Below are 13,722 nucleotides of genomic sequence, written 5' to 3' on the forward strand. Positions count from 1 at the left end.
AGGCTGGCCTCGAACTCAGAAATCCGCCTGCTTCTGCCTCCCAAGTGCTGGGATTAAAGACATGTGCCACCACGCCCGGCAACATAAACAATTCTTAAAACCACCATGCTGCTTTTGGTGTGGTGTCCTGTTTGTAGTATGGAAAAAGACAAATGCCTTAGCTGTGCCCTGCAAGGATCTGTGTTAGTACTTTGAGAACTGCTTAAATGTGGCAAGATGTTAAAAGGGATGCTTGTGTGCTGGCTCAGTGGGTAAGATGATTGCAGCACAAGCCTGAAGACTTGAGTTCGTATCCCCAGTACACTGTGAAAGCCTGGGTATGGTGGTGCTCTTCCGTAACACTGAGCTCCTGGGGAAGGATGGGCACAGGAGTTTGCTGGCTAGTGAGTTTACCCTCTGGTGCTTTCCAAACTCATGAAGAAATGCTGTCTCAAAAAGTAACATGGAGAACAGTAAAATAAAGCAACAAATGTTAACCTCTGCCCGTCACCCACACTTGTCCATGTCCCCCACCTCCATGCACACAACTGCATGAGAGAGGATGTTGGCAGCTTCCAGCTGTCTAGATTTGACTGTCTGTTTAGATCATTATTTCACACTAGGCAAGGCTGTTCTTCAGACCTGAGTCACCAAAGCAGTGCCTTCTGCATATTTAGTTGTTTTTTTTTTTTTTCCAGAGCTGAGGACCGAACCCAGGGCCTTGTGCTTGCTAGGCAAGCGCTCTACCACTGAGCTAAATCCCCAACCCCGCATATTTAGTTTTTTAATAAAAAGAAATTTTAAGTATATATGTGTATATGTTTTTGTGTGTGTGTGTGTGTGTGTGTGTGTATATATATATATGTGTGTGTGTGTGTGTGTGTGTGTGTATACACACATATGCTATTACTTGATTTTGCCTAACATTCTTAATTTCTGTTTTTTGTTTTGTTCAACTGTAAGTTAAATAAGTATGCATATTTTAGAGTAAAATGTGAGGCAAAATGCCTCAGGTTTCTTTTATGATTGAACAATTTTAGTGGTTCAACATTGGTGTAGTCCCATAAATCTGGGGGGTATTACTTGGGAATAAAGGAGAGGATTCATGATGATATATTTGTAAGAAATGAAGAAAATCTAGAGTATGTAATATATTTAAAACCTTAAGAGAATTTCCCTTAGCCTTGTATATGGATTAATAATGAAATTGACCAGTTGATGAATCAAATGCAGCAGATAGAGACCCAACAAAGAAAATTTAAAGCATCCAGAGATAGCATATTGTCAGAGATGAAGATGCTAAAAGAGAAGAGACAGCAATCAGAAAAGACCTTCATGCCAAAGGTCCGTAAGTCTGTTTCATTATAGTTTTGCTTTAGTGTACACTTGGGGTGGATCAAAGGTTGAACGTGAATCATTGACTTCTGGCTTTATATATCAGTAGTAAAACTCAAAAAGATGTTTTCTTATTCAAAAACAATCCTGTCAGTTTTTGTTTTTACAATATGTCTGAATAGTTGTAATATTTGTCCCTTCTCTCAGTTTTGTATTATAAATACCTACACAGCTCTATCTATCGAACTTAGTATAGCGCCTGGAGGGACTTGGTGATGGAGCTTTGCCCAGCATCCTTTCCTGAGGTCCTAGGTCCAACTCCCTGACACCAAAAAGAAAAAAAATTTAGTTAGTACATGTTTCCCAATAAACCTATCATAACTTACAAATATCATAAGTACAAAATACATTTAATCTAACAGCTTATCAACATTATTGTACTTAAATAATTGAGTTGATATAGTTGTTTAGCTCACTTAAATATATACATAGTTTTCAGTGTCTTACTATTAGATGTAACATAGTAACTAATATTAACAATTGATAATCTCTTGTAGCAACGTAGCTTACAAAGCTTGGAGGCAAGTCTGCATGCTATGGAGTCTACCAGAGAATCACTGAAAGCAGAACTAGGAACGGATTTGCTTTCTCAGCTCAGTCTGGAAGATCAGAAAAGAGTCGATGCACTGAATGATGAAATCCGTCAACTTCAGCAGGCAAGTATACCTAACAGTGAAGAAAACCTGTTGAAGAGTTGGCTATTAGATGAACAGGAAGACCACTATCTCAAAAAGTATAGTATTTGAAAGAGAATAATGTTAAGAAAATAGATTAAGAAAATAGGAAAACCAGACATGCAGCTTGAGTACCCATGAGAGTAAATAAGGTTTTGATACATTTGTCAAAGCTGTTCTGGCTACCTTAGAATTACACATGCAATCTTCATTTTCTTTTGTCTTATTCAGTGCATGTTGATGGTTAATAAGTTCAGTGGTCACTTTTGGTAAAATAACACCAACAGGAGCAGCTTTAGGGAGAAGGGATTCATTCTGGCTCACAGCATAGTACTGATTTTGTTATCAGTACTGGGATACTCAATGCTATCAGGAGCTTGGTCAACTAAATCTGAAGCAGAGGGAAGCAAATGCCTGTGTTGAGCTTGCTTGCTTTTCCGCAGTTCAGATCAGTGCCTCTTACATTCAGAGGAGGCCCTCCCACCTCAGACAACCTTAGAGACCCTGGCTTGAAGGCATGTCCAGAGGCTTGTCTCCTGTTTGGTGTAGAGCCTGTCAGGGAGATAGTGTTAGTCTATTAGCTGTCTCAATGCACTTACATGTATATATGTGCATGCACACACATGACCTCCTTTGTGTATGATATTTTCATTTAATGTTTTAAGAACATTTGGTTTTATTTTTTTCCTGTAGATGATGTCTCCACATGTAGCCTAGTCTGCCCCACTCGTGTGTGTGTGTGCACGCGTGTGTGTGTGTGTGTGTGTGTGTGTGTGTGTGTGTGTGGTGTTGTACATATGCATTCACACATGTGGAGGTCAGAAGACAACCCCTGAGAATGGAACTCAGGTTCTTAGTCTTGGCAGCAAACACCTTTAACCACCGAGCCATTTTGCTAGCCCATGACTTTTGATTTTTATTTTCATAAATAGATGCAAACCATCAAAACTGAGTCCAAAAAGAATGTTGCTTTTGATAGCCCCATGCCTTTTATTCTTAATTAATATGTGTAAGTGTTTGCCTGCGTATGTTTATGTATGTACACTACTTAAATGCCTGGTGCCCTAGGAGGCCAGAAGAGGATGTCAGGTCCCCTGCACCTGGAGATAGAGATGGGTGTGAGCCACTGTGTTGGTGTTCTTAACTACTGTGCCAGCTCTTCAGTCTCTTTGGTAATATGTCTTTAAAAACAACAACAGCAACAACAACTAGAACAGAAACAACTTGAAAATTACTTTTCTTTTTAATTTCTTGGCTAGATATGGAGATCAAAGAACAGCTTGTGAGAATTGGTTCTCTCCTTGCACCCGATGTGTCCCAAGGATTGAACAAGTCCCATTTTAGAACTGGAGAGATGGCTCAGCAGTTTAGAGCACTGCCTGTTCTTCCAGAGGTCCCTAGTTCAATTCCCAGCAACCACACGGTGACTCACAACCATCTATAGTGGGATCTGATGCCTGCTTCTGGTATATAGGTGTACATGTAGACGGAGCACTCAAATGCATAGATAAATAAATAAATCTTAAAAAGAAAAAACAGCTCCTGTTTCAGTTCATTTGAGTGCAGCCAACTGGACAGCACATTGTTGGCATGCCCTCTGCTGTCTTCCTTAACTTACTTTATTATTGTTTATATGTGTGCTGTTGGGTGGGCTGCATGTATATGTTGCAGTGCATATGTGGAGGGGAGGATAGCCTTGTATGAGGGGTTTTGACTCTATTTCTACCTTTGCGTATGTTCCAGGATTAAGCTCAAGTCACCCCACAGTGTGGCAGGTGCCTTTACTGACTGCTGAGCCATCTCTGGCCCTTAACAGATTTCTTGGCACATTTTAACGCTTTCTAATTTTTCTTCTACTGTTGTAGGAAAACAGACAGCTGCTAAATGAAAGAATTAAACTAGAAGGTATTATTACTCGAGTAGAGACTTACCTGAATGAGAATCTGAGGAAACGCTTGGACCAAGTAGAACAGGTATATTGTTTTCCAAGAGCTCCGTGCTAATCATAAGTGATAGGAAGTGAGGCAGTGAGCACTCACTGGAATGTCAGTCGGGCCAGAGGGCATGCTGAGTATGCTCCTTAGGTTGGACTGCTAGCACTGCCACCTAGTGTGTGACCTGCGCAAATGTTTCATATTTCTGTTCTGATTTTCTGTAAAGTGTAATAGTAGCATTGACTTTGTATGATTATAATCGTGAAAAGTTCTAGATGCTCACACACACAAAAAAAAGTTCTAGTGATTAGTGTTAGTTTACAGCATCTTAGTAGTTAGGCACTCAAAAGTTCTAGTAATTACATTATTAAGTTTTTCTGCTTTAATGGCTTCTGCGATTACATCCAGATAAATATACACACATACACATACATGAGGACAGGCACATGACATTTGCTTCCTTGAATGTTCATTTAAATAACTAGTTATAACAGGTTTAATATATGTGTATTTTAGTATATGTAATTCATACTTTGAGGTTTAATCTCATTAAATTTTATTCTTTTGTATTTCAGGAACTTAATGAACTGAGAGAGACAGAAGGTGGTACTGTTCTTACTGCCACAACATCAGAACTTGAAGCTATTAATAAAAGAGTAAAAGACACTATGGCAAGATCAGAAGGTAAATGCTTAGTTTAAATTTTTTCCAGAGGCCTGGAAAGTTGGCTCAGTGTTTAAGAGCACTGGCTGCCCTTCCAAAGGACCTAGGTTCAATTCCCAGCACCCACATAGCAGTTCGCAACTGTCTGTAACTTCCAATTCCAGGGGATCTGGCACCATCATACACACATACAAGCAGGCATAACACTAATGTACATAACAAAAATAAATCATTAAACATTTTTCAGTATTTTATTGAATTTAGTTTGTTTTGCAAAATTGTTTACTACAAAATGAAATATAAAACCACCTTTTTTATTAAAATATTCTTGGCAGTTTCATGAGATTAGTGAATGTTCTGCATTTTATTAGGGGAGAAGGTGAGATTTTAAGGCGGTAACTAGAGAGAATGCGGGGATCAGGGCATGGCAGCACGGTGGGTGGGCATGACAGTTCTTTCCTTCCTTCACCATGCTGATGTTGGGCATTGAACTCTTATCCAGTTGGTCATCTAGATAGTCTGGTTACTCATTTACCTTTGTTTTATTTTTGAAACAAGCTCTTAACTGTAGCCCTAGCTGGCCTAGCTAGATCTTTGTAGATCAGGCTGACCTTGAACTCTGAGTCTGCCTGTCTTTGCCTCCCCAATGTTGGGATTAGATTGTGTGTCCCCATGTCCATGCAGTTATATATGCTGTGAACAAAAGATGTAATACCCTTTTCTGTGTCCCATCATGGTGCACGTGAATGTCCTAGCTGATGTTCTCAGGAGCACTACTAAAAGGCTAGGTCCTTATCAGAATATGCACCAGTCACTGTCCAGTTCCTAACTGATGATTCAGCATGGTCTGAAAGAGAGAGTGTCATTACCTCTTTAATATAGTTAAACATTATGTATATATGTATGTATGTATACATGTATACATTATGCATAATACAGTATAGATATGCAAATGATCCTACAAATTCTCCTATGTTAGTGCTCAGGTGAAAACTGTTTGGAATTAAGTGATTGTCAACTTCACAGTAAAATTTAAGCACTACGAAAACTTAAAACTTAAGAAAATCTGACCATTAAAGTCTACTCGGATAAGATTCTGATTATGAAATGGGTCTTAATGTCCTTCATTTTTTGCCCCTTCCCCACCTTAGATTTGGATAATTCCATTGACAAAACAGAAGCTGGAATTAAAGAGCTCCAGAAAAGCATGGAGCGCTGGAAAAATATGGAGAAAGAACACATGGATGCCATAAATCATGATACTAAAGAACTGGAGAAGATGACCAACCGGCAAGGCATGCTGTTGAAGAAGAAAGAAGAGTGTATGAAGAAAATTCGAGAGCTGGGATCCCTTCCCCAGGAAGCATTTGAGAAGTACCAGACACTGAGTCTTAAGCAGGCAAGTCTAAATGCATTTTAAGTTTAAAGTAACCTTGTAAGATTCCCTGTGGCCTGTGAGTGTATTAATATATTTATTTCTCTTTTAGTTGTTTCGAAAACTAGAGCAATGCAACACAGAGTTAAAGAAGTACAGCCACGTGAACAAGAAGGCTCTAGATCAGTTTGTGAATTTCTCTGAGCAGAAAGAAAAGCTAATAAAGCGACAAGAGGAATTGGATAGGGGCTACAAATCAATCATGGAATTGATGAATGTACTCGAACTTAGAAAATATGAAGCTATTCAGTTAACTTTCAAACAGGTATGTTCTGTTGATAATGAACCTAGTTTGGAGGTGGATCTAATGTATGTGAACTAATCCAGCTCACAGGCCACCAACATAGGAAAGTGAGTGGGAGTTGTGCAGCTCTGGAAACAGTTGTGTTTGGCAAAGAGTTAAAAGTACCTCTGCTTGCTTTTAAATACTTGTTTCAAATAGAAATATGCCTAAGGGCTGGGGGGTGGGTGGGTGGTGCACGCCTTTAATCCCAGCACTCGGGAGGCAGAGGCAGGAAGATTTCTGAGTTTGAGGCCAGTCTGGTTTACAAAGTGAGTTCCAGGACAGCCAGGGCTATACAGAGAAACCCTGTCTCAAAGAACAAAAAAACGAAAAACAAAAAATAAAAACAAACAAAAAAAAAGAAATATGCCTGAGGAACATTTGAATTTTCTTTAAGGTATCTAAGAACTTCAGTGAAGTTTTCCAGAAGTTGGTACCTGGTGGCAAAGCAACTTTGGTGATGAAGAAAGGAGATGTGGAGGGCAGCCAGTCTCAGGACGAAGGAGAAGGGAGCGGTGAGAGCGAGCGGGGCTCTGGGTCACAGAGCAGTGTTCCATCAGTTGACCAGTTCACAGGAGTTGGGATCAGGGTAAAAATCCCTTTATATTCAATTTTTCTTGAGGCATTATCGTAGTAGAATTCATATTTTATTTTACCTGAACTGCTCGTGTGCCACTTAATTTTGATGGGTGATGGTGTAATCTCTTTGGGGTAGTAACACTTTTATGTTCTCTTAGGTGTCATTTACAGGGAAGCAAGGGGAGATGAGAGAAATGCAGCAGCTTTCAGGAGGACAGAAATCTCTGGTAGCCCTTGCTCTCATCTTTGCCATTCAGAAATGTGACCCTGCTCCTTTTTACCTGTTTGATGAGATCGACCAAGCTTTGGATGCTCAGCACAGAAAAGCTGTGTCAGGTACAGTTCTGATTTCTATTCAGTGAGAACTTGCTATGGGCTGGGAGATGGAGAGTAAAGTGCCTACTGTGCAAGCAGGTAGCACATGGAGACTCGAGGATCCTGGGAACTCAGACCAGGAGCTTCAGGTTCAGTGAAGGGGAGTCCACCAAGACAGCTCAATTGATAAAACTCCAGTAAACTAATTCCCACAAGGTGTTCTCTGACCCACATCCATGTACCCACAATTATGATTAAAAATAATCAGGAGGGCAGCATTGTCAGCCACCTGGGCAGAGTGCTCACCCAGCCAGCATAGATAGGTGGTACTGCATAAACCGGGCAAGGTGGCATTTGTCTGTGTTCTTAGCACTTAGGTGTTACCAGTTCATGTCCAATCTGGGATGCATTGAGCACTGTCTCAAGGAATGTCTTAAAGACAATTATGGTAGCTTTCCCATAGTCATTTGTTGGCCTGAAATATTTGGGTGGACAGTGTATATTCAATAATATTTTCTCTGAATAGTTTTTATGGTTTGTTATTAGTCTGTTTCAGAGTTTACTTTTGACAAATAAATGTAATTCTTTGACTTGAAATATCCTTCAATTAAATTTTTATACAAAGACCTTAAAACTTAAGAATAGTGCTTACGGGGTTGGAGATGGAGTAGCAGTTAAGATCATTCGCTGCTCTTGCAGAGACCTGGATTTGATTTCACACCCATATGGTGTGTTCATGGTCACCCATGACTCCAAAGGGATCCAACATGCTCTTCTGACTCTGGGGGAGGGTACAGAAACACACATATGCACAAGATGTTCAGAAAGTAGTGTTGTCATAAACCTAATTTTTTATTTAGAGATGCTAAATCTGATCTTACAAGTTGAAAGCTTTTGGAGGGAGTAATAGTAGAGGGATAGTTGCATTACTTGGTGTTTATAAGAAATGTTTGGCTCTGACATGTCTATGCTAAAAGTCTTCTATTTCAGATTTGTTTTTATTTTTCATTTTGGGACAGTATTATGTAGGGTGGCCTTGAACAACTTTTGATCCTCCTGCTTCCAGTATCACCATACTGGGTTAAAAATTTCTTTATAGTAAATAAAAATGTTTCATTCTGTAGCTGTAACATATACTAGGATTAAAGATTTTATTCCTACTTTGAAAAGTCAAGTGGATAATTGGCTGATAATTACAGGCTACTTTGACAGATTTAAATTGTAGACAGAAATAAAAATAGTTGCTTTTTAAATTTTCAGGTGTGATAAAAGATTTAGTAACTTATTCTTTGTTTTCACAGATATGATTATGGAGCTAGCTGTACACGCCCAGTTTATTACTACTACTTTTAGGCCTGAACTGCTTGAGTCAGCTGACAAATTCTATGGTGTAAAGTTCAGAAATAAGGTAATTTTACTTTCTTTTAGGTTGATATTTATTTTTTATTATATTTTTGATTTTGATTTTATGTTATATTAGTGAAAAAAGACTTAGAAAGTCATTGTTTAAATGATGTCTTCGTCAAAAATGAAAAGCTTTTAACTTTCACCCATTTGTTACCTTGATTTTCATTAAGAGAAAAAAGATGTGGGTGGTGACTGCTTGTCTAGCGACCTTGATAAGGCCTTGATCCTCAGCAGCCTCAAAACAAGTTACTGTTGCCCTAGGCTGGCAATCCTGCCTCTGCCTCTAGAGTGCTGGGATTACAGGGTTCACACCATGCCAGACTGTAGAGTGCTTTTTACTCTTCTACATTGAACAGACGGAGTTGTAAAGATTTCTAACAGTCGGTGCTTCAGAACCACTTGACATGTAAATTTAAAAATTTTATTGGTGGTAGGCTGTGCATATTAGATACTACTCTATGCAGTGCAGGTACTAACTGGTATGTTCTTTAAGATTTAACAGACTTTAACATTTATTGTTCTTCAGGTTAGTCACATTGATGTGATCACAGCAGAGATGGCCAAAGATTTTGTAGAAGACGATACCACACATGGTTAACTGAAGGATAATGCTTGCTGTCTTGGAAGATGTGTATAATAATGTGGTCCATACCCAGGAACTGTAAATTTTAAAACTAAATATTTGGTTATTATTGAGTTTTTGGATTTAGAATACAGTCCTTTTATACTTGTCTTTGTATTTTATAAGCTCCCCTGTAATGTTACATTTCTACATATAGTTGAGGAATTTTATTTCCTACGCGGCTTTTTGTAAAGTGTCCTCCTATTTTAAATCTTTTGAGATATTCTAAATATTCTTCCCAATTATTTTATAGCTTCTATTAAATAATTGGTTTGTGACTAACTTAGTGTAAATGTGGCCTTCCGTCTTTGTAATGGTTAGAAACATTAAATACATATTTTGCATAAGAAAGTGTTGCTTTCAGTTACTAGAGGATTAAAAAGTACAGTTCTATATTCTGTTCATTACACCACTGGGTTTTCAATTCTGGCCACGGCTTATAATCTGTTTGGAGTTTTCCAAAGTGTCACAGTGCTAAAGTCTTTCCTTGGGCTAGTCCAGTCATAATCTTAAGGAAGTGCTGTCCCAACCACCTTGCTTAAAAGTTCCTCGGGTGGTGCAGAGTTTGAGGACTGCTAAAGCCCGCTTTTACTCAGTGTGATAGTCTCTGAACATTCCTTTCTGTGTTTACATCATACACACAGGTATTGGATCTCTCGGGTCTGATTATAGATGTTTGAGAGCAGCCAGAGCTCCTCACTGCTGAGCCTCTCACAGTCCCCTTTCAACATTGTAAATTTAATATGACTCTCTTAACCAAAGCCATAGATCTGGACAAGCAGTTTTACGTGGGATTCAGACACTGATGCCAAATGTGAGCCATGTGGTTTCCTTTTTGGCTAAGTCAGGGCAGTTCCAGGAGACATTTGTAATACATGCTGAGCCCTGTGTTCAGTTCTAGGACCACAAAAAAAAAGCAAGGTTCTGTTGCTGAGGCCACATTCACCATGACGTCTTTGGGGCATTTTGTTTGTTTTTAAATGGTTTGCCATTTATATGTCGTAAAATGCACCCATGTATGCCTGTGTGCAATTCATCATGTTAGTGCACTCAGCATTGTGTACTCATTTCTTTAATTTTTGAACTAGGTGTGAATGGTCCCACTCCTCTCCACCTCTGGTGACCGACCACAGTGGCTTTGGTCTTACACTGTGGGTCTGTTTGTTTCAGTCAGTTAATGTGGATCCTACAAACCCTGTGACTGGCGGCTCTCAGCACAGGGTTTCGAGGTTCAGTCCTGTAATGTGTGAGTACTTTATTCTTCCCTGGTACCAACTGTCCTGAGGAGATGTACTGAGGCTTGCTCAGCCATCAGCCGGACTGCCGGTTCCTGCCTTTTGTTTCTGTAAATAATGCTGCTGCTGTGGATGTCATTGAACAGTGACTTGGGATCATTGACTGTGGAAGAGCTTGCTTTAACAGCCACCTACCCATTAATAGGACCTAGAAACACTGTTAAATGAGACTTTTCATTGAATGTAAGGGGTACATTACTTGTGCTTGTGCAAGAACACACACACACACACACAGAGTGATCAGACAGCTGTGCACTCAGTTCTCCTTACACTCACAGGTGGGTTCCAGGAATCAAGCTAAGGCTCTTAGGCTCGCAGAGCATGCACTTTTAGTTTATTTTTTATTTTTTTAAAGATTTATTTATTTATTATATGTAAGTACACTGTAGCTGTCTTCAGACACTCCAGAAGAGGAAGTTAGATCTCGTTGTGGATGGTTGTGAGCCACCATGTGGTTGCTGGGATTTGAACTCAGGACCTTCGGAAGAACAGTCGGGTGCTCTTACCCGCTGAGCCATCTCACCAGCCCAGTTTATTTTTTAAGATTTATTTATTTTATGTATGAGTGCTCTAACTGCATTTACACCTGCATGCCAGAAGAGAGCATCAGCTCCCAGTATAGATGGTTGTTAGCCGCCATGTGAATGCTGGGAATTAAACTGAGGACTTGTGGAAAAGCAGCCCAGTGCTCTTAACCCGCTGAGCCAGCCTGACAGCCCCAAAGTTGGAAAAGAGGTGTGTGAGTTTGTGGGTAGCATGTTGATAACCAAGAAACTTACTATTAATGATAATGTTTTGGAACCAGGGATTAAACCAGGATTTTGTGCATGTGTAAACCCAGTGAGCACAAGACCCCTAGCCCAGGGTCTCATCCTTAGTTATTTAACCACAATTGGAATTTAGCTCTAGTATATAAACGAGTCTCAGAGTCTTGAGATCAAGTGATTCTACTGCTGTGGCCGTCACAGTAACTGAGATCATAGGTGTCTACCGCTCCTGGGCTTAGCATGTTAATCACACTTGTGACGGTCATGATGGTTGCCTCTGGAGATCAGCAAGGAAAGCGCTTTAATGCTGTGTTTTCCGTTCTAAATAACAGGTTAGACTGGTTAGGATTTGTGTACTCAAAAGTATAGACATTTTTTTTAGGAAATGACACAATTTTAAAAATAGTTTTTGGCCTGGCGGTGGTGGCGTACACCTTTAATTCCAGCACTTGGGAGGCAGAGGCAGGTGAACTTCTGAGTTCGAGGCCAGCCTGGTCTACAGAGTGAGTTCCAGGACAGCCAGGGCTACACAGAGAAACCCTGTCTTGGAAAAAAAAAAAAAAAAGAATAGTTTTTGGAAAGTACAAATTCAGAAGTGGGAAAGGGCGAAAACTGATTTTTGAATGATTCTTTTTTAAATTTCAAACACTTGCTTGGCTTGATGGTTTAAAGGTTTTTCTAACAATGCTAAAAGGAGCCCGTTCTCCATCCATCTCACAGGAGCCTGCTAGTTGGTTGGTGTTTGGGAGGAGGCCTCACTGTCCCAGCCAGTGGTCACAGCCACAACAGGGAGCTGCTGGCTTCCCACGCAGAGTGGGCACTGCCTGTAGGAGGCTGTGCCTCCGTGAGGGTTCATTTTCTCCCTGCATGCTGTGTTGTTGGATGGCACTGCTCTGTTGTGAGGGTGGAGCCCTGCTGCCCTGTGTCTAATTTCACCTGGGAAAAGTAACTCCAATGAAATCTGTTTTAGTAGTAGCCTTGCCTAGAAATATGTTAAGGCTTTGGTCACATTAAATCTTGATAAAGTAGATTAACATTTCTACAGGAAACATTGATTTGTCTAGAGCTCAGGTTTTGCAAAGCATGTCCTCTTTAAATATGGCTTTGGTGTTTGCACATTAAGCTAAAAATAACGGAACCTTGCAGTTAGAATATATTTAGTTCCAGAGATGCATTTCTTTATTTTAGTTTAATATTCTAATTTTACAGATGAGGAGATGTGAAGCCCAGATCAGGCAGGTGGCCCAAGTGAACACATTAGCACACTTAGATAACCAGAACCAAGCCTTGGGTCCCTTCTCTCAAGAAACTCACACATTTATATGGTGTCTATTGACACTGCACATGACCCTGCACCTTACACAAAGATGAATTTTAAGGGTATAGATGATAGCCACCTTCACTTTGTCTCTGCCCTCTGCCTTTTTGCTGGTGGTGGTTTTTTGTTTGTTTTTTTAAAGAACTCACCAACTTAGGAACACTTAGGTCACACTTACCCATGTCCCAGGGAGATTTGAGTTACTTCCAGTTGCCAGGCTTCTGCAAGGAAGGTGCCAGTGTTATCTATAAATCTGCCACCGTGTGGCCGGCAGGCACCCCTTCCGAGACAGAGTGTTTCCTGGGTGTAAGAGGCCTTGTGGCAGCCAGTAGCTACACAGAACATGAGGCGGCGTGGAGATTAGGGTTGCAAAGAGAATGTGGATATATTTACTCTGTCAGGTTGGCACACTGTGGTATGAGTTTTCCAGAGACATTAACGTTTGAGCATTAGCTTTGACGGGTTCTGTGTAATTGAGTGTCTCCAAGACTGCTACCTGAAGTTACTCAGCCATTAAAGTTGATGGCTCAGCTGTTAAGAACGCTTGCTTGCTGAAATCCACAGCAGGTGGCTTCCAGCTGCCTGTAACTGAGTTCCGAGGTATCAGACGCCTTCTGGTGTGTGTGCAGACAAGCAAGTGAGGTGGTGGTGGTGGTGGTGGTGGTATAATAGAAGAGCCCCAAAGCCTGAAGGGGTTTAGAGCCAAATTATTTGGGACTAGAGTGACAGAACCTGTTAATGTCTGATGTACAGTGCCACTTAAGGCAGAGACTTGCTGGGAGCAGTTTCCAGCCTTTCATGCCTCCTCACGGTTAACTGCTTTCTGCTTTCTTCAGCCTTGTGTGGGCTCCATTTTCTCTCAGCCTAAATCTCAAGCTGTTTGCCACATAGCCACTAGAGGGGGCCCTTGATACACGCTAACCCCTCAGATTCGGGATCTCAGTTTTTTTTCTTCCACGCTGACTCCTTGCTAGAGTTGCAGACGCTGTGAGGTCAGGGTGTGGTATAACTGAGACCTCTGGGGCAGCACTTTATGAGCGAAGTGTTAACTGCTTG

At 40.5% G+C, this 13,722-nt stretch overlaps 1 protein-coding gene across 2 annotated transcripts in view; it reads left to right on the top strand.

The window, feature by feature from the left end:
* Nucleotides 1–10,298, top strand: part of Smc3 (structural maintenance of chromosomes 3) — a 44,989-nt gene extending 34,691 nt beyond the window's left edge. For both annotated transcript variants that reach the window (XM_021198564.2, XM_029539423.1), the window contains 10 exons: nucleotides 1,172–1,323; nucleotides 1,872–2,030; nucleotides 3,914–4,021; nucleotides 4,558–4,666; nucleotides 5,797–6,044; nucleotides 6,133–6,345; nucleotides 6,761–6,952; nucleotides 7,101–7,278; nucleotides 8,559–8,665; nucleotides 9,191–10,298. In XM_021198564.2, coding sequence (XP_021054223.1) covers nucleotides 1,172–1,323; nucleotides 1,872–2,030; nucleotides 3,914–4,021; nucleotides 4,558–4,666; nucleotides 5,797–6,044; nucleotides 6,133–6,345; nucleotides 6,761–6,952; nucleotides 7,101–7,278; nucleotides 8,559–8,665; nucleotides 9,191–9,262 — 1,538 coding nt within the window. In that variant the 3' untranslated portion in view covers nucleotides 9,263–10,298. The remainder of the gene's footprint in view (nucleotides 1–1,171; nucleotides 1,324–1,871; nucleotides 2,031–3,913; nucleotides 4,022–4,557; nucleotides 4,667–5,796; nucleotides 6,045–6,132; nucleotides 6,346–6,760; nucleotides 6,953–7,100; nucleotides 7,279–8,558; nucleotides 8,666–9,190) is intronic.
* The last annotated feature ends 3,424 nt before the right edge of the window (nucleotides 10,299–13,722 follow it).

The sequence above is a fragment of the Mus pahari genome, chromosome 1, assembly GCF_900095145.1.
Source record: "Mus pahari chromosome 1, PAHARI_EIJ_v1.1, whole genome shotgun sequence".
NCBI lineage: Eukaryota > Metazoa > Chordata > Mammalia > Rodentia > Muridae > Mus > Mus pahari.